Below are 18432 nucleotides of genomic sequence, written 5' to 3'. Positions count from 1 at the left end.
CTGAGTGCTGTTGGAGGATGAAGCCTTTGAGTGATCCATCAGCAGAGCACGATGTTGCCATGCTGACACTCGTGCTGCTGACAATGCACTGTCTTCGTTGAAGCGTTATATTGACTGGATATATGTCAGAGTCCCAGGTAGCAAGCTTCAAGGACTTGGGGGAAAGACATGATACCTAGTTTTGGTTATCTGAAGCATGGACTCTGCTCATTATCTTGTAACTGGTGCAGTTAGTCTTTGGTCCATGTAGTGTAATTCAGAATGGCGTTGCCATTTAATTCTTTTTGTCTGCTTCATTTGATCAAACTACATGATTAAGAGCTTTGTGACAGAAATGAAACGTGATATGACTGAAGGTAAGCAATAGGAGCTGAGATAAATGCCTGGTATTAACACTACAGTGTTCTCCTGTGCAGCTGCAGTATTGATATGTCTGCTATAAAGTGACTGAAATTTTAAACATAAACATGGAAAACTTGTAACCCAGTAGGGTCAGGTGTAAGGAGTTGGGAACTAGTTGGAGAGATGGAAACAGTTCTAATAATGGTATAGGTCATCAACTAAACAGATTTAAATGTTAAAAGGTAACAATTTAGTTTGTTATCTCCACCCTAATTCTGAATACCTCTATTTTCTCAGTCCCTGGGTTTTAGTTGGGTAAAAAGCTGTTGCAGAGTTGTGCAGAAATCAATCAAATTTGAAGTTGATAGTCTTCATCCAAAAAATGTCAGAAGAACGAGAGACCTGTGCTAGAATCAACTACAGAAGCTTCAAGTAGAAGGGCCAGGGTGTAGCCTCTGAGCTCTCAATGTGCACAAAAAGGAATGGCAAGGAGCTAGTACTCTGACTAGTTCTGGTGTCAGCATGTCTGCGATGAGGAGAAATAAACAACACCAGGGTAACTTTGGGTTCTAGTAGTCTTACGTAGTTTATCCAACAGGATACAGTAAAGCTTATCAGTTAATATTTTAAATCTCTACTGCGTTTGAATCTCCAATATATGGAATTGGAAATGGGTCTGTGCTGGACCTCTCCAGCTGGAGAAAGCATGTTGTGGCATGGTTTAGTTGTTACAGTTTTGTGTCAGAAATGACCAGCATTCGATTACACTTGGACAGTCAGACTTTTAATCCTGATGGACTCTGGTTGCTGAAAGATATTGCTAGCCTTAAGCTATCTTTAATGTATGGATAGATATTTCTAGAACACCCCATAGCCCCGCTCCCCCTTAATTTTTGGGGGGTGGATGTTTATTGTCTGCCTATGAACAAGAAAATACTGACACATTAAATGTGGAGGGCTGTTCTCACAGGATTAGTAAGTATTGATCTCAATTAAAAGGTAACTGCATTTCTGTAGCTGGATTTGGGGGTTTTTTCTTCCTTCACTAGGTGAAGTTACTTGATTGGTTTTTTGTCTCTTGCCCTAGGCGTGCAATGGAACTGAGTTTTGCTCTTGTTAATGGGAACAATGTCCGTGGAATGATGAAGGAGTTACTGTATTTCCTAGATTCCTGTGAACCAGAGTTCAAGGCAGACTGTGCATCCGGAATATTTCTTGCAGCTGAAAAGTATGGAGTTGTTTACTTACTAATAATTTTTGGTACATCCTTGGGATTGTAAACAACCTTGTGTGTTGTTTCTCTCCCTGCTTGCTCCCAAGAGAGAATGTGTTGATTCATTTCTTCTCTGTTCACTGATTTATGTGTGGTTTGTCAGTTGTAGCCCTCCCTCAGCATTGGTGGGCCAGGAAGTAACTGAAAGGGGAGGTTCTGATGATGGTGGGTTTCTTGCTGGTGTTAAAGACTGGCAGTTATTGCTCTAACTGCTTTTCTTAATTTTGTCAGATATGCTCCTTCCAAGCGCTGGCACATAGACACAATTATGAGAGTCCTAACAACGGTAAGTGAAATTGCCTCTCTTGTGTGTGACTGCATAAAATTTTCTTGTCTGTAGGAAGTTACTCACCATCAAGTTGAAGATGGTTCTAAAGGCTGGCAGATAACGAGTGCTAAAATACAGAGAGGAAGTGTACTTATGATAGTCACGTTTACTGAGTTTACATGTTTTTGACTGGCTGCCTTGGATCACTGAGTGGTTTTTTAGAAGAACTGTACTATTTCAGAAGCACACACGGGTAACAGTGTGTAACAGTGTGTCTACTGCAGTAATCACATCACTTTCTAAAGACAACTCTTGTACTGTCTGTTTCCAATATACAGTGCTTTCAGAGGAGAGTGAATGCAGCCTTAAGTGACTTGCAAAGAGAAAGGGGGTGAAGGAGTTTTCTTGGAATTAGTCCAAGTTGAGTTTATCAAAACTTGCTAATAAAACTGTATCAACAGCCTTCTTGTTCACCTTCTTTGGGTTTAATTATTGCTCTTTATCTACTTGAATTTGTCTATAAACATCATAGCTGAGGTGGAACTGGAGTAGTGTTTTGGCAACTGAGGGAAGAGATCTTGATAACTTGGGTAGGCAGTGTGTTCTCTCAGGCAAAGGAGCGAGAAGAGATTTACCAGTATTAGTGTTCAAATTTGAGAAGTTCATCAAAAGGTAAGTCTGCCTGGGGGTGCCATTTTGTCACCCTGAAACAGAGAGAAGTAGATTCGTCTAAAGTGAGAATTCACTTCCATTGGAAGGTTTGCTGTGAGAATTGCTCGCAGATGACTTTCTTCAGTAAAGTAATTGCCTTTTCTTGTCTGTGAGATAAACCACTTATAAAGTTGTATTCATTTCTGCATTCTATCCTCTTGCAGTTTTGGGGTATCTGTAGTGTGGATTTCTGAGTATAGTTTTATTTGTTGGTAAATGTGCTGTCCTGTACTTCTGCCCCCTTGAGGTTGCTTAAAATCAACCATAAAGTGCTCATGGATGAGAAAGTTGATTTTTATTTCCATGCACATTAGGTGGTTTTGTGAAGGGTGTCATAGCTGCTGAGTGTTACTTAAGAACGTCCTTAGTAAAACCTAACAATTGTTCTTGTAGGCAGGAAGTTATGTTCGTGATGATGCTGTTCCCAATCTGATCCAGTTAATAACTAATAGTGTGGAGATGCATGCGTACACTGTGCAGAGACTCTACAAAGCCATCCTTGGAGATTACTCCCAGGTAAAACCAAATGTGGCCAGCTTCAGTTTCTTTATTGTACTGCAATAATTACACGTTTACTGAGATCTCAGAGTGAGCCAACATCACATTGTCTGGCTCCAAGAGAGAGATTGCTGAGCAGGCATGTCTTCTGTAAGTTCATGTTCTTTTTAGTTTCTCCAATTCTCTTATGGAATTCTTGATCAAATCAGATACTCCTCTTTCTTCTGCTGTGGAAGGCTAAGCTTGATCTTAGAAAAGGAGATGGTTTCATTTATCATACAGGCAGCCATTTATATCTTGAGCCTTCTCTGGTTTTTCTTCCAACAGCAACCCCTGGTGCAAGTTGCCTCCTGGTGCATAGGAGAGTATGGAGATCTTCTGGTGTCTGGTCAGTGTGAAGAGGAGGAACCAATACAGGTATAGCTTGGGAAGGAACAGCAACTGTACACCTGGCTGAGGCTGGACCCACTTGATGCTGGCTAGGTGAAGGGAGTGCTTTCAGCAGTTCCCTAGCACTGATGTCCATGGTGGTAGTGGACCCTGGACAGGAATCTCCTTCCCCTGCTGCAGGCATGGACTGTGTAAACACTGGCTGTGTGGAGTGCTTCTACAACTGGCAGAGTGGTGTGGTTTCAGTGCTAACTGACTCGTAAGAAATATGCTGGGGTCTTGGCAGTGTATTTCAGTGATAAACCTGCTCTTCAATGTGTGAAACAAATTAGAACTGTATTTTAAAACTCATACCATGGGATCTCCACCTGGATGCATGTCTCACATGCTCTGAACACAATGCTACAGGCTCAGAGTTGCAGAGGAGGTGTGGCATAGCCATTAGGCAAGAGGCAGGTTTTTATGCTCTGGAAGGCTTGCTGTAAGCTCCCCTCTGTCTTAGCCTAATCTCTCTGTACCTTTTCAGGTAACAGAGGATGAAGTTCTTGATATTTTAGAAAGCGTCCTGATATCTAATATGTCTGCATCTGTGACACGAGGCTATGCTCTCACTGCCATCATGAAGCTTTCCACAAGGTTTACCTGCACTGTCAAGTGAGTTCCCATTGGTGGTATACTGGACAAGGCTTTGTTGCAAATATACCAACATCAGTTGTCTTCAGTAGGAGTATTCCTTGAACATGTTCTGCTTCTGTGGTTTACAAGAGTAATCCTGTTATTTGTTGGCTTTTACAGTCCTCCTTTGCTCACAGGCTGGAAGATGTCTGTTGGGGGTACTGTTTTCTCTATGGATGCCCTGTGCTGTGTGGGGACTTAATCTATGTTGCTGTTTCTTCAAAACTACTTATGGGGAAGAGAAGTCCTTACTTTCAGTGGACTGTTCTTTCTGGTTCCTTTTTTGGATGATGGATAGAAAAATAGCCTTGTTTCCTGTTGGAGGCTTCTCAATGTGGGTAGTTGAGCTTTTTTATGCTATACCCTAAGGTGGTGTATTAATCACTTGCTGATGCTGTTGTGAAGGGACAGTTCATATATGGATGTTACATGGATACTGCACAGACTCCTGTTTTGCACAAGTTACATGGGACTCCTGTTGAACAGAGACTAGGTAGCATCTTGGGGATGACAGATGCTAATCTCTTGCTTATTGCTGCTAGTTTCATGGTGGTTTTGTTTTCCCTTGCCCCCCAACAGTCGCATTAAGAAGGTGGTTTCCATCTATGGCAGCAGCATTGATGTGGAGCTACAGCAGAGAGCTGTGGAATATAACGCACTTTTCAAGAAATATGATCACATGAGGTAAGTGCTGATAGAATTTTGGTGTTTGAAAAGAATCATTATCTGCTCTGATGTCCTGTGGGTGACACTCTGCTGTAAGAACTTCGGTGATTTTTGGTAGGGTTACAGAGGATCTAGAGTCCTTCCCCTTCTACAGGGTTATTAGTGAGTGTTTTAAGGACTTAATGTATCCTGTGATACTGTTCTGTGATCAGAGACTCTCTCTGCCAAAGCTTTTGTCCTGCTTTGAGCCTGAGCTGGGGGAAGCAGGAGACAGGAGGGCTTGTTTGTCTTTTCACTATCAACTAGTGTGTTTACACTGGCACAGAATGCCAGGGATTGCTTCTGACCACCTCAAACTGTCATGCAGTCTTACAGTTCCCCTGCATAGGAGCTCAAGGGAAAAGGCAGGTTGTCATGTATATATCAGCTCTTGAATGTCTAAGTATTTGGATTGGGATCCAGGAAGATGGCACAGTGTAACTATGTCAGCTTCTTTCAGGCCAGCACTGCTTGAGAGAATGCCAGTAATGGAGAAAGTCACCACAAATGGCCCTGCTGAGATTGTACAGACCAATGGAGAGACAGAGACAGCAGTACTGGAAACCAAACCTCCACCCTCTGGATTGCAGCCCACTAACCAGGTAACAGAAACTGACCCAGGATAAATTCCACTGCCTGTCAGACCACATTTCAGCCAGTGCCAACAGAAAGCTGAGACCATCTCCCTCGCCCTCTCTGCTTCTTTGCTGTTTCTGACTGGTGATGATTGTATCATTGCTCTGCTCTGATGGCTCTAGTGTTGTAGTGGTTTGGTCCAAAATACTCATTACTGTTTACCTGGACAGAACAGTGTCCAGAACAGTGTGTGGGACAGATCACTGTAGGCCGCTCAGGAGCAGGGTGGGATTATCTCAGTTGGTTATGGTACTATTAATGCCAAGGTCATGCATTTGATGTGGGCTATTCACTTTAGAGTTGGACTCAGTAATTCTTGTGGGTCCCTTCCAACTCAGAATATTCTGTGATACCCCAATCTGTCTTTAGTGTGCATGAACTCAGTCCTTCCCTATCTCTCTGGTCCCTCAAGCATGAAAACTAGATTTCTTGTGGGGCATGGGATCGCAGTGAAACTAAGAACCCCTCTAACTGGCCATTAACTCTGGTGGTCTTCCGTTTGAGAACAAATAGAACACACTGCATTTGCAAGGGAAAGTAGCAGAAAGTTGAATATATGTAAGTATTACATCCACTCTCTCATTAGGCAAATGATTTATTGGACTTGTTGGGGGGAAGTGATATAACACCAGTAATTCCCACTGCACCTACAAGCAAGCCAGCCTCTGCTGGTGGGGAGCTGCTTGACCTCCTGGGAGACCTCAACCTAACAGGTGAGCAGGCTGCATTTCTTACAAGTCTACATTCTCATCCCTGGGATGGGATGAGGGTGGGCTACTTCTTTGTTGTCTTTTAAGTCCTAGTTTTTACACTTACTCTTAGCAAGATCCATATTAGCATACAGGTGGGAGTCAGGGAATGAAGTCACAGGTTGATTCTGTATGATTAGCTGCTGAGACTTGAGCATTTTCACACCTGAGTCTGGGAATGCTGTGAGCCTTTCCAGAGAGGACTGTGAGATGTGAGGAATCAATTCCATTTGAATGCTTGCTAGTGCAAGAGGAGCCAGTTCTTGAAAGCAAAGAAGGGGAAGATGACAACACAGGTGTTTTATAGAGCTTCGTGTAGAGAAATACAATGTGCAGCAGTCAGTCTTTGGCAAAGGAGTAATTACTCTTCATTTCCTGACAGCAAAGTATTAATCCTTCAACATTTCTTGTAGGTTCTCCAGTATCTGCCCCTGCACCCCAGATAGCACAGCCTCCGTTCCTGCTCGATGGACTTACATCTCAGCCTCTCTTCAATGATATTGCTGCAGGTTAGGGACATGTAAATCCTTTGCCTAAAGTGCCCCAACACCCAACTAGAAGGGGAAACAAGGAATAGTAAAGGAAAAAAAAAAAAAAAAGGAGGCAATTTGAAAGTGTGGCATAGATACTGGAGCACAACGGGGTGTGTTTAATTTTCAGAAGAGTCTGGGGTAGAGTACATGCATACTACGATGTTGAGAGTGATCTCCAGATTCTGTAGGTCTGCTGCTTTTTTGTTTCCTACAGGAATCCCCTCCATTACTGCATACAACAAGAATGGGCTGAAGATTGACTTCACCTTTGAGAGGTCGAACACCAACCCTAGTGTCACTGTAATCACGATACAGGCCTCCAACAGCACAGAGCTGGATATGACAGATTTTGTTTTCCAAGCTGCAGTACCAAAGGTAGAGCCACTTAGGGCAACTACAGTGAGAAGTTGAAGGCCAGTTGCAAACACTTCCTGATTGCTGCTTTCATATAGATAGAAATTTGCAAGGTCAGCAAGGCTGAGAACTGTTACAAGGATCTTTTAGTGCCCAGTTGGGTCATCTCTTGCCAGTCTGAAAGTATAGATGCAATAGAACACAGATTCCAGTCAAATTGGACCACTTCTGCTTTGACAAAATCATGTTTTGAAATCACCACTTTCTAGAAAAATTGCTAAACCTCAAGCAAAAGACCATTTGGGTCAAAACCAGTATTTTGAAGACACTAATCATACCCTTTATTCTTAATTTCTAATAAAATATATCATGTTCTTTGGAGCTATGAATACATGAAAGAAAAAATCTTTTGAAGCCATTAGTTGCTTATAAAAGTTTAAATGAGTCACAATATGGTGATTAATGGCAGTCCTCATTTAAAGAAATTAATTGTTTCCCTTTGCACTCAGCTGCAGCACAAAAGGTGGGAGACATATTGCATAGTTTTTAGCAGAGCGGACTATTGAAGCAGCATGTGACTGGAATGCTCTCGAAATTTAAGAAAGTACGTTCACTTCTAGGAATTAGTATTCCTCTAACTTGCATTCAGGTAGCTTTTACACCTACCATAGGAAGGAATTAGGGAAAGAACAGGCCTCCTGAAGTCACAGGTGTGCTGACTGTTCCTCTAAGTGCAACGCATGAAAGAGCATCTCTGCTGATCTTGGTACACTGCAGTAGGCCCTTACCTCCTATGATTTGTGTTTCCTGGATCCTACTTGCAAAGAAAGCAGATGGGCCAGTGAATGTGTTGTTCTTAGGGAACAACAAGATAGGGAATTCAAGAACTGATTTTTAAGGGCCAGAAACCAAACTTTTAATGTCCCTTGCGTTCTTTCAGTGCAAACAAGTCACTTCGTACTTGCTTACACATCAAATTGTTTTCTTTTTGCCCTGTTTTCAGACATTCCAGCTGCAGCTTCTGTCTCCCAGCAGCAGTGTCATCCCTGCATTTAACTCTGGGACCATCACACAGGTTATTAAAGTTCTGAATCCACAGAAGGTGAGTGATTCCAAGAAGAATTGTTGAAGATAGTGTCTTGTAATCATTCATTTAGTGGCACAGGGATGCATCTGTGATGAGAGGTAGGGAGTTAGAGTTAGGAAGAAGTTACGAAAAACTCAGGAGGTTCTGGACACAGGTTTGGCCTTCTGTTTGGTTTTACTGCTAAAACAGTGTAACAGCTTGGCTACCTTGCATTCATTCATGTCTTGCATCGCAGTGGTGGTGAAGTTTTCAAATGGCCTTTCCAGAGGAGCTCAGTCTAGTGTTTCTATGTGTTGTAAAAGTGATGTTTGGAAAGCAAGCATCTTGATATATAAAGATACTCAACACTTGTTCTTGCTATCTGCAGCGGTGTTACTTGAAATGTTTGTTACACAAAAAAGTAGCTTGGTCCATATTCTTAAAATGGTCTGTCAAGTGGTGTCACTTGTTTTTAATGTGATGAGTGTAGTTTTAAATGGTTGATGGAAAGAATCTTTAGGTGTGGTGTAATTATAATTCCATTTGTTTTACAGCCTTCAGAGACAGGCTTCAAGACATGGACACAACAGACTTGAGGGGAGGGAGGGATGTGGCCCACATGTCCTCCTTAAGAGGGTTTGCAAGTGCTCAGATGGCATCAGAAAGAAAAGCAAAATTGAGATCACATTTCTTCTTTTGAGACAGCCTTATGATGTTAAATGATTCTAGGAACTTAAAACATCTGAAGTTTTTCATAGGTTAACACTTAATGTACTGCTCTAGATGTAAAGTGTTGCTGCTAGACTGATTTGCAAGTCAGAAAAAAAGAAAATCACAGGTTTCATCCCAAGTTTCACTGAATGGTAGTCTTCTAGTGCATAGTTTTTGTGGTTTCCATGCATCTCTGTTTCCATGTAGTCTGCTCACCTCTGCCTATACTAAGCCACAAGACTAATTATTCTCTGTCTTATATACATCTGATACTAGGTTCTCTGTGGTGCTATAGATCACCTTGAAAGTTATTTTCTGAACCTTGGAGGATTTAGGTGTTTTCCAGTAATGTGCTAGAATGGGACCCACAAGGTGAAACACACCTAGGGTAGTGGCATGCTTTCTTGTAGGAACACCACAACTCCTAGGAACACTTCAGAGTACAGAGGTGCAAAATAGTGCCATCGTGCTGGATTGAAACTAATGGCTAGTTTTCCAAAACACCAAATAAACCAAAAAGTGACGATGTTGATCTATTAGTCATTCAGCATAACTTATTTATCCTGAGCCTGGTTGAAGCAGTCATTGTCTTCCTTTCTTCCCTCTGCTGTCCCTTTTGTGTATTTGCCTGTAGGTATGGAGAAAAGAGACAGAAATGGTCAACTTTTGGCTTTTCATTTTTGGGTTTTTTGAGAGAAAGGAGAACAGAGAAGCTGGCTGGAGCATGCTGTACTCTAGCTGTTTTTAAGGGCCACCTAGTATCTGGGTGACAGCCAAATGACAGTGTAAAGTGACTTCTGAGCTATTCCATCATTTACTTACAGCAGAAGGGAATGTTCTTGGAGATTCTGTTTCCAGTCTTTCATAGGCTATGTCCTTCACGGTGCTGCTGAGCTGTGCAGTACTTGAAGTTTCCAGACTGCTGCACTGAATGGACAGCCCATCTCTCCCTGCAAGCCCGAGTGCAGTGCATCAGACAGTGCAGATCTGCCTCCTGCTTTCTTCTGTTGTTAACCAGAATTTGAAGGCAGTTAATTTTGTATTTAAGGACCTCAGTGCTTGCAAGAGCAGGGCCAGTGCAGAGACAGATGTGGGTAGAAGCTGTGCTACAACTTTTCTAAGAGCTTGTACCTGATCTGAGAACTACAGTGACCAATTGATGTCCTACCAGACTGAGCATTTATCTTCAGTGTCATAGCTCACCCTGCGCCTATTCCCAGCAAGGTCTTGTGGTCAGGAAGGGTCTGTGTTGAGTATTCATGGGGTGGGGTAGGGGAAGTGGATGAGGTGGGAGTCTCTGACCTTTAATAAAGACCTGAATTTGTTTTGTGTGTGTTTGTTTGTTCCCCCCTTTTCTCTTGTAGCAACAACTACGGATGCGGATCAAGTTGACATATAATCACAAGGGCTCAGCAATGCAGGATCTAGCAGAAGTCAACAACTTCCCCCCTCAGTCTTGGCAATGAGGCTCTGGCACCATTCTTATTCTCATCCCACCCAATCAAAAGAACTCTGGGAAGAAGGTTGTGATCCTTGGCAATCCCCCAAACTGCACCATGGGCATGGGGAACAAATGAGACCTGCTGATGAGGAGGAATTTTCCTGAAGTGATTGCTGACTTTGAAGCATATCTGTTAAGACTAATCTCCTCTCCTCTGCTGATGAGGCTGGCAGCTTGTGGAGGCTACTGTGCACTCCCTCACACATGCATTCACAGCCAGAAGCAACATTCCCTTCTTCCCTTCCCCACCCTCCTTCCCCCTCAAAAAGGAACACAGCCTGGTTGGAAGAGAAGTCTGGAATTTCTAGCAGGGAAACTTTCTTCTCTCTGCAGCAAGTGAGCAGTTGCTCCTTCTTTCTGCTGTCTTTTTTTCCTTGGGGTGGGTAAGGCGTGTTGTCGTTCATTTTTAGCAGGATTCCTTCAGACATTTTCATCTGGGACTCAGATGGGGTCTTGGGTAATGTCAGGCTGCTCTGCCTCTTTCTTCTTGTATCCCCCTAGGTCTTAAGGGGCTGGAGGCTTCTTATGACCTATTCAGTGCATTATTGTATACACCCACTTCTTAGTTATGTGATGCATACCAAGAACAAGAACCTTTGGAGTTCACCTGTAAACCTGGGACACAGTGCAGGAGAAGAGGTGCTGGTAAGAGTTGGTAAAATTGCTTTGGTGCTGTACTTGGAAATGAAGACTTTACACCTGAATTTTCTTTCTTTCGATCAGTAGCTACAGCCATGCAGATTCATAGAGTCTTCTGTAGCTTCCCCAGAAAGTGAAGTGAGGTATGAGAGATGTAGCGATAAAATGAGCAGCTGGTTTTCTACCACATATGGTTTCAAAGTCTTTCAACCTGTTAGTTGTGGTTTATGGGTAGAAAAGACACACTGAATTTTGTAGATCAGTTTTTGGGCAAGGGCTTTGCTCCTGCTGGGAGTCTCATCAGAGACTATGCTGCAAAGTTGCTCTTCTTGGTTATTCCAGAACTTCTCCCCAATTTGATTTCCAGAGCCTGTAGCAGACCCCCTGGGTTCCATTTGAGTTACTTCTGACTGGGATATTTGTGTTGTATCTGTAATATTGGCACTGAAATAAAGACCATGCAGTTTAAAGAGACCTTTTCCCATTTTTTTACTTAGTTGATCCTTGTTCCCCTTTCAGAATAATGAGCCAGTTCAGGTTCAGACTGAAAGTAACTAAACTGTGTTTTGAATGGAAGCCAGTTGTTTGAGTATTTGGGTCCAAAGATGCGAGGTCTGGTACCCTTCTGAGCTCGCAGAAAGCTTCGTTCAGGGATGTCACTGTGGGAACTCTTGGGAGGTGGTGCAGTTCTGGGCAGTCTCTTGGAGGTGATATGTAAGACAGATGAAAGCAGTTTGACAAACTGTTCAGATGTTCAGTGCTCTTCAGGATATACCTTAGGATAGATCTTAGATTTTCATTTGTGAGTGTGCTGGTGAGCTGAAGGTTGAGCACTTCTGCTTCAGTTCTGTTCTAGGTCTTTCAGTTCATTGAGTGCTCTGAGGGCAAGCTTAGACATCGCTTTTTGTGTCCACAGAAGTGCTGATGCTGGGCTCCAGAGCTTGCCAAAAATATTGCAAGAGTGGTCCACAGTGTACTTCAGGAAAACTGAAGACCAATTCTGCCTTTGAATTGGGAGCAAGAGGCCCCTAAGAGTTGTTCAGTCTGGTCTGGTCTTAACTGCATTAAGCAATATAATGTGGGACTGACTGTGTCACTGATTTAAGTGCTGCTCCATGTGTAGTGGAGTAAATTTATCTTCTCTTGGAGGGCATTTTTGCTACCTTACTGATTGAACTGGTTTGGGCCTTCGGATTATCAAAGAACTTTTTTCTCCTGGAACTGGAATCAGCATAGGGTTATAAAATCTAGAAGAACAATGCATGATTTCCTTAAAATTAACTTTGGGTTGTGGTAGGGTCATGCCTTGGCTATCAGTGGTGAGATACAGCCTGTGCTTAGCTAGAAGCATCATGAAACAGGCAGTTTTGCAGGAAATGGCTGAATCACAGTCCATTTATTCTGCTGAGCATTTAGTTTGTTTTCACTGCATTTGTGGCCATTCACTGCTCCACTAGCTCAAACTCAAGGTTGAAGACTGAGCATGTTAAATCCATACCCCAGTGAGCTCTGAGGGCATCCCAGATAAAAAGTTAGTGGGCAATCTTTGCCTTGGTTCCCAAACTCCTCATAAGCTCTCCCATTCTCTTCACAGAGTTGTACATGGTCACTCGTACTGAAAGCCAGCATGCCTCGCTCTCCCTTTGGTTTTGCTGGGAAAGAGCACTGGTACAGGAAATTAGATGGGAAGGAAGAAGAAAATGGTCTCTCGCCTGGCCAGTTGGTGCAGCAGAGTATGTTGTCTCTCTTGTCATACTTGTTTTCTGTCCCCTAGAGCAGCTGGGGTTTGCTGTCGGTCTCTGGTAAGCTTGCAGGGTGAATTCTTTCTGTGTTCTTGGCTCCTTCAGCCACCCTTGCACACCGTGTCTGTGGGGAAATGGGCATTTCGTCATGTATTTGAGTTGAGCTGGAGGAGGCGATGCGTGTACCCGAAATATGTTTTGCAGGAAGCCATCCCTTGGCTATGAAGTACTCTTTTGTAGCAGCCAAACATTCCAGTTGTCCTTGGAGCTCTCCCCTCCTCGCTAAGGGATGGATGCTGACATTACACAAGAAGGAAGTCCAGGCTTCACACCTTCCCCCATCTGCAATACCAGATAATGCTGCTTGCTCTTTGACCCCCATGTGCATTTCGAGCTTTGTGCTGCTGCTGTAGTTTTCCTCTGGAGAGTACTTGCACGTCTGAGGCACTCCAAGCACAGGCTGAGTCCTCTTCCCACTGATTGAACGCAACAGTTCTTACAGGTCTGGTCAACACTTTCCTTGCTTCAGTGTAAGGGGGATATAAAGGCAGCAAGATATGGACTTCATGGATAATCTTACTAGTATCTGCATGGGAGGCTTCGGAACTGGGAGACACTGGATGTCTGTTTTTCCAAGTGAATGTATTTTGAGTCAAAAAATGACAGAAACAATAGTGGCCATAATGGGCCTGAAGGGGTAGGAGATATGGGAAGGTCCTGAAAGTCGACTTTGTCCAGGTTTTGATGGCACAAAATATGGCCTTGAACAACTTACTGAAGCAATAGCAGTGAGGGGACTGTCTTTACAGTACCTTGGATCTATAACTCAGAAGATACTGAAACAGCTGGGAAAGGTACCAGTGCCTTCCCTAAGGCTGGTACTAGCTGTGAGCCGTGGCAGCAGTGACGCTGGTGCACTTTTAGGTGTTCATTTTCTACATGGAGGCTGTGAGGGAAGGAGCTGCTGGACTGCTTCCCTTTTAACTTTCACTCTATTCCTGTATATTCCTTTTACTTTCCTGATGATGTAATTTAAATTTTACATAGAGTCCCATCCCACCTCTTTGACAGTATAGAGAAAAAAAAAAAGGCAAACAAAAAACTACTAAAAAACCAACCCAACCAAATTTAAAGTGAAAACATGCCATTTGAGCGGGGCACCTGGTGGCACTCAAAATTCTGGAGACCTATTTTTGAGATGTGAAAAATTTAAGTAAATGCTGAATCATAGGTGAGTGAGGAGCTTAACAGATGTAAACATTTACATGGGATGCATTAGACTTCTGCTGTGTGTATTGTCTTTTGGTTGAAACAAATTATGAAGTGACTAATAAAATGAGTCAATATTCAATGATTTAAAATTGTGCCTTGTTGCTTTCTGCAAGTCAGTGGGATAGAATGTTTTGATTCTTAATGTTTTGATTCTTAATGTTTGGCCATGGCAAGGTCAGATGATGCAAAATGATAAGGCCAGATTTTGAAAAAAACTTTACAGGAAATTTTGGAGACCGAGATGAGTGGACAATTGCAAAACACTTGAGCAGTTCCTGTGGAATACCATGCTGAGAGTGAGTGTTAGTTACTAGCAACAGTGCTTGTCCAGGTGGTAGAAAGGTGTGATGGGATCTGAACACAGGAATATTTGGAGCCTGCTCTGGGAGCTCGTTAAAAGATCCCTTTCTCCATGTGCCTCTTGGACAAGGATTGCCGTCATATCTCTGTCCCCACATCTGCCTCCTTTGTGTTTTCTAGTCACATTCACATTTCAATAGATGACTTTTCATGTCTTTTCTAACATGTTATTTCACTGTGGGGAAGGTGGGAGGCTTTTTTAAATGTGCTTGATCCTGTGGGGGCAGGAGCAGTGGCTGCCCTAAAGCATACTCAAATTCTTGCAAACTGTGTCATGATGACGTCGTTGGTCGATGATGCCGTCATTAGTAGCAGCCACTAGTTAAGACTGGCAGAGCTTACGTGATGGACCTGCGGGGCAGCAGGAGAACGGTGATGTTCGGCTATTGTGCAGCCTACCTCCCTCCAGCTGCGGGGCGGTGAATGGTGACAGATCCTGGAGCTGTGTGAAGGGCGAGCGGTGACAGGTGTGTTTGCAGCGCTCACGTGAGCTTTGCCTTTTCCCTGCCCGGCTGGCGAGCGGCTCTCACTCGGCACCTCTCGCTGGTAGAAGGGCACGGACACAGCCACGGAGCTCGGGGTGCCCGGCCTGGACCGCACGCTCCCGCCGCCCCCCGGGGCGGGGCCTGGGCCGGACGGCCGCTGCGCTTCCGGGGCGGGGCCGCGGAGGCCCGGGGTGTCGGTCCGGCCGGCGATGGGGGAGGCCGGGCCGGGGCCGGGGCCGGGTGCTGGGCCGGGGCCCAGGGAGGCGCAGGAGCCCGAGGAGGACGAGGCGGCGGCGCCGGGCGGTGCACGAGGGGGCCGGGCCGGACCCCGCGGCGGCATCCGGGTGCTCAAGGTGAGGAGGGGACCGAGGCCTCCGCCGCTCCCGGCGACTCGGTGGGGTGGGGGGAGTCGGCTGCGGGACGCCGGGGGCTCTGCCCGCCGCGACCTTGGTCTTTCCCTGCCTGGCGTGGGAATCCCGGTGGCTGCGGCCTGTGCGGAGGGGGCCGGTGCGAGACCACGTCGGAGTGTGGCCGCGGCCGGAGGCGGTGCTGACGCTCGGGTCTGGGCTGCCTTGCAGAGGAACGCGAAGCGCACCGGGAGCAGGAGCTGCCAGAGCAGGAGTCGGGTTGGTTCCCGTGAGAGGACCTGGCTGAAAGGGGACGTCGGACGAGGCTGCGTGTATGTTTATGGAAGAGACTCAGCAGCTGCAGCTCCTTCGGACTTACGCCTGGTCCTCTGCACAGTGGACACTCAAGCCTCGGAGATCTGTGATGGAGAAGGGAGGAAAAACCTCTTTTTGCAGCTTCATGGAGACCTGGTCAGGTGAGGGCCAAGAAAGGATAAACCTGACTGAGAAATGTTTTGTATAGGTTTGCGAGGCTCCATTCACCACTCCGTTCACCGTGTTCACCTGTTGGCAGGGCAGGTAGGGAACAGGCAGAGGTAGTAGCTGGTAGTCAGGTACAGCCTTGAGTCATGCAATTAATAAAAAATAGGTAGTGGTGAAGTAGAGGTTACACACCTCGTAGTTATGTGTTTTAACAGGGAGGGTTTGACTGTTGCTCCAGCCCGACTGTTGCTCCAGCCCGAAATATGTCCTCATTTTCTAGGTAGAGGTGCCAGTTCATATATTCCTTTGTTGTGTTCTGTTATGGGGATTTTAGCATTCAGACAACCTGATCTATTTAAGAGGCTGTAAACAGTTATTTTGAGTCAGCAAAATAAGTAAGGTAGTTTCACAGTTATGTCATGTAATATTTACCTGTTCATAATTTTTTTGCTAAGAAGAGTTGCCAGATAAACAATTAAAGGCAGACAGAAAATGTAGCAAGGGTTATATAAAGAAGGCTTAAGCATTAGATGCTGTGTTTTATGCCTGAAGTCAATTTTGGCTGAAAATAGATGGCTCAGGGTTTAATGTACACAAACTTTATGCTGTGGGTGTGTTATGGACTCCTCTAGGTTTACAAGGTCCCATTCGGTTTGTTGGTATTTAGACTTTGCGCTGATTCTTCTGGTCTTAAGATTCAGTTATGAAATTGCCACTCCTGTTCTCAGGGGCAAATAATTGCTGTGGTCTCCTTACTTAAAGGCTAAGCAGTAGATACAATGCATTTTGAACAGAGCTAGTAGCTGGATTTTTGATAGTGAAATGAAAGTTACAGGTCGCATGTGTCCAAATTTTAAAACTGTGGTGTGTGTTTGCTCTGAAATGGGGTGGGAATGTTAGTGGGGGGAGATGCAGAGAGAATAGGATGTGTTTAAAACTGACTGTTGGAAAAGGTTGCACTGGTCAGGGTTATAGGAATTAGGGATGGATTAGTTAGAAACACTGTATGAGAAGAGATGGACACTTGAACATAGCCACTGAGGCAGCTGAAAGCTCTGTTTGTTGCTTGAAAAATTGGTAAGGAAGTTGGCATGTTTTGGACCCTAATAGTGAGCAGATTTTCCAGCGTTTTTAAGGAAAAGCAGACCAGTTAGTGCAGATCATGAAAAATCTTAGGTAAAGCTTATAGATGTATTCAGAGAGATACATTTTTACTTTTTTTAGCTTTTGAAGTGGCTTTTGTGTTTGAATTCTTTTCATTTCTCACTTTTCTCTTGCTAGCTAGCTTTGCCTGTCTTTGATTTGTGGCAGACTTTGCACTGGATTAGCAAATTGGATCTGCTACCAGTCTTTTGGAAGCAAGTACTGAGCTGTAAATTATTACTTCCCACTCTTTTTGCCTCTTGGTGTGTCTAGGACTTGGTCAAGATTTGTCATAAATTTTGTGAAGAGTTCTTGGTTATGATGTCTTCCTTGTAATTCTTAGAGCGTGTTTGCCACAGAAGAGATCCTTGAATTACTTCCCACTAGAGTTGTTCTTGGTAAGGAAATGGGAGTTACCACTATTGCTTCAGTAACACCTGTGTTAGTAACAGGAAGCAGGCCTGGATGGTATCTACTTGCATGTCCACCGGAAGATGACAGAGTGCTCAAGATTATCCTCATGCCCTGTTGAGATAGTTCCTTCCTCGAACAAACTTTACCAATTACGTTAATAACGTGTTCACAAATACAAATTACTTTGTTAAATATCTGATCACATCTTACCATAAGTACATGCATCTCTCAGGCAGCTTCTGAATTCTTCACCCTTTTAATATCAGCAGGTGACTTTCTTTCCAAAGCATGGCAGATGTTGATTTGGCACCTGACTTGGAAGACTGAAAGCTGTATGGAAGAATAGCAGAAGCTCTTTTGTGTATTCAGTCTAAATATTCAGCAATGTCCTTGTGATCGTTCTATTTCCTTTTCAATTCTGTGAATTCAAGTCAGTTTCTGTAAGAACTTTTTCTTTTCCACAGTGTACCTCAAGGATCTTTAGCTTTCTCCTAGCCAGAATCTTTCTTTATCCCTTCATATCCAGGAATTATATCTTCCTGCAGAGGGAAGGCTTAAACAAGAATAGTGTGGATACCTTCTTTGGTCTGGATACCACTCACAAAAAAAATTTAAGCTGCAAAGATTTGAAAACTTGACCCATACTTGTGGAGAGCTACAGTTGCAAAAGGAGTGAAACTGAAACTGTTGCTACTTCTTTTTGGCTTTTCTGTCTCCTTAAGCCTTTGCACCTTACGCTCCGGAGAGCTGCTGTGAGCAGAGGAAGTATTCAGTCCCTGATGTGTGATGCTGCTGAGGATGCCATGGGCTGTTTGTGCCAGACTGCAGCTGCTGTGACAGCCGCGTGTTCTCACATGTGCCAGCGTTCAGAGCCCACTGTGTTGGGTACAGGATGAGTTTGTACTGTTCTAATGTGATCTTATGCCAGTTTGGGTTTCACACCATGTTGCTTTCTCTTGAAAGTGTATTTTTCTGCTGCAATTTAACTGTTACTTCTGGAATATGTCAGCCTTGACCAAGTTAGTGAAGAAATTCCATATGGAAACTGCCATTCCCTATACAGGTTTTGGTTTTCCTTTTGCTGGCCTGTCCACGGTTTTGTTAGTGAGTCACATGGCTCTTGATGAGAACTTGG

At 44.1% G+C, this 18432-nt stretch overlaps 2 protein-coding genes and 1 non-coding gene across 9 annotated transcripts in view; all 3 read left to right on the top strand.

Moving 5' to 3' along the window:
* The window catches only part of AP1G1 (adaptor related protein complex 1 subunit gamma 1), a 35535-nt gene extending 24010 nt beyond the window's left edge, over nucleotides 1–11525 (top strand). For 2 of the 3 annotated variants that reach the window (XM_069027328.1, XM_069027329.1), the window contains exons 12-23: nucleotides 1430–1570; nucleotides 1847–1901; nucleotides 2988–3110; nucleotides 3420–3509; nucleotides 4009–4136; nucleotides 4737–4841; nucleotides 5323–5464; nucleotides 6085–6211; nucleotides 6661–6756; nucleotides 6995–7155; nucleotides 8138–8236; nucleotides 10276–11525. In XM_069027328.1, the coding sequence (XP_068883429.1) occupies nucleotides 1430–1570; nucleotides 1847–1901; nucleotides 2988–3110; nucleotides 3420–3509; nucleotides 4009–4136; nucleotides 4737–4841; nucleotides 5323–5464; nucleotides 6085–6211; nucleotides 6661–6756; nucleotides 6995–7155; nucleotides 8138–8236; nucleotides 10276–10377 (1369 nt within the window). In that variant the 3' untranslated portion in view covers nucleotides 10378–11525. The remainder of the gene's footprint in view (nucleotides 1–1429; nucleotides 1571–1846; nucleotides 1902–2987; nucleotides 3111–3419; nucleotides 3510–4008; nucleotides 4137–4736; nucleotides 4842–5322; nucleotides 5465–6084; nucleotides 6212–6660; nucleotides 6757–6994; nucleotides 7156–8137; nucleotides 8237–10275) is intronic. The other variant, XM_069027330.1, reaches the window with a different exon arrangement.
* Nucleotides 4–90, top strand: LOC138117266 (small nucleolar RNA SNORD71). The gene has a single exon (XR_011154598.1). It is a non-coding gene; the product is annotated as a small nucleolar RNA SNORD71 (small nucleolar RNA).
* Nucleotides 11526–15096: 3571 nt separating the features above from the next.
* The window catches only part of PHLPP2 (PH domain and leucine rich repeat protein phosphatase 2), a 34424-nt gene continuing 31088 nt past the window's right edge, over nucleotides 15097–18432 (top strand). For all 5 annotated transcript variants that reach the window (XR_011154562.1, XM_069027254.1, XM_069027253.1 and 2 more), the window contains exons 1-2: nucleotides 15097–15263; nucleotides 15489–15733. Coding sequence is in view for 4 of the 5 variants with exons in the window: in XM_069027254.1 (XP_068883355.1) it covers nucleotides 15120–15263; nucleotides 15489–15733 (389 nt within the window). In the remaining variant the exon portion in view is untranslated. The remainder of the gene's footprint in view (nucleotides 15264–15488; nucleotides 15734–18432) is intronic.

This window comes from Aphelocoma coerulescens, chromosome 11 (assembly GCF_041296385.1).
Source record: "Aphelocoma coerulescens isolate FSJ_1873_10779 chromosome 11, UR_Acoe_1.0, whole genome shotgun sequence".
Taxonomy (NCBI): domain Eukaryota; kingdom Metazoa; phylum Chordata; class Aves; order Passeriformes; family Corvidae; genus Aphelocoma; species Aphelocoma coerulescens.
The sequence above is the reverse complement of the archived record's forward strand: the minus strand, read 5'-3'. Positions and strand labels throughout refer to the sequence as shown.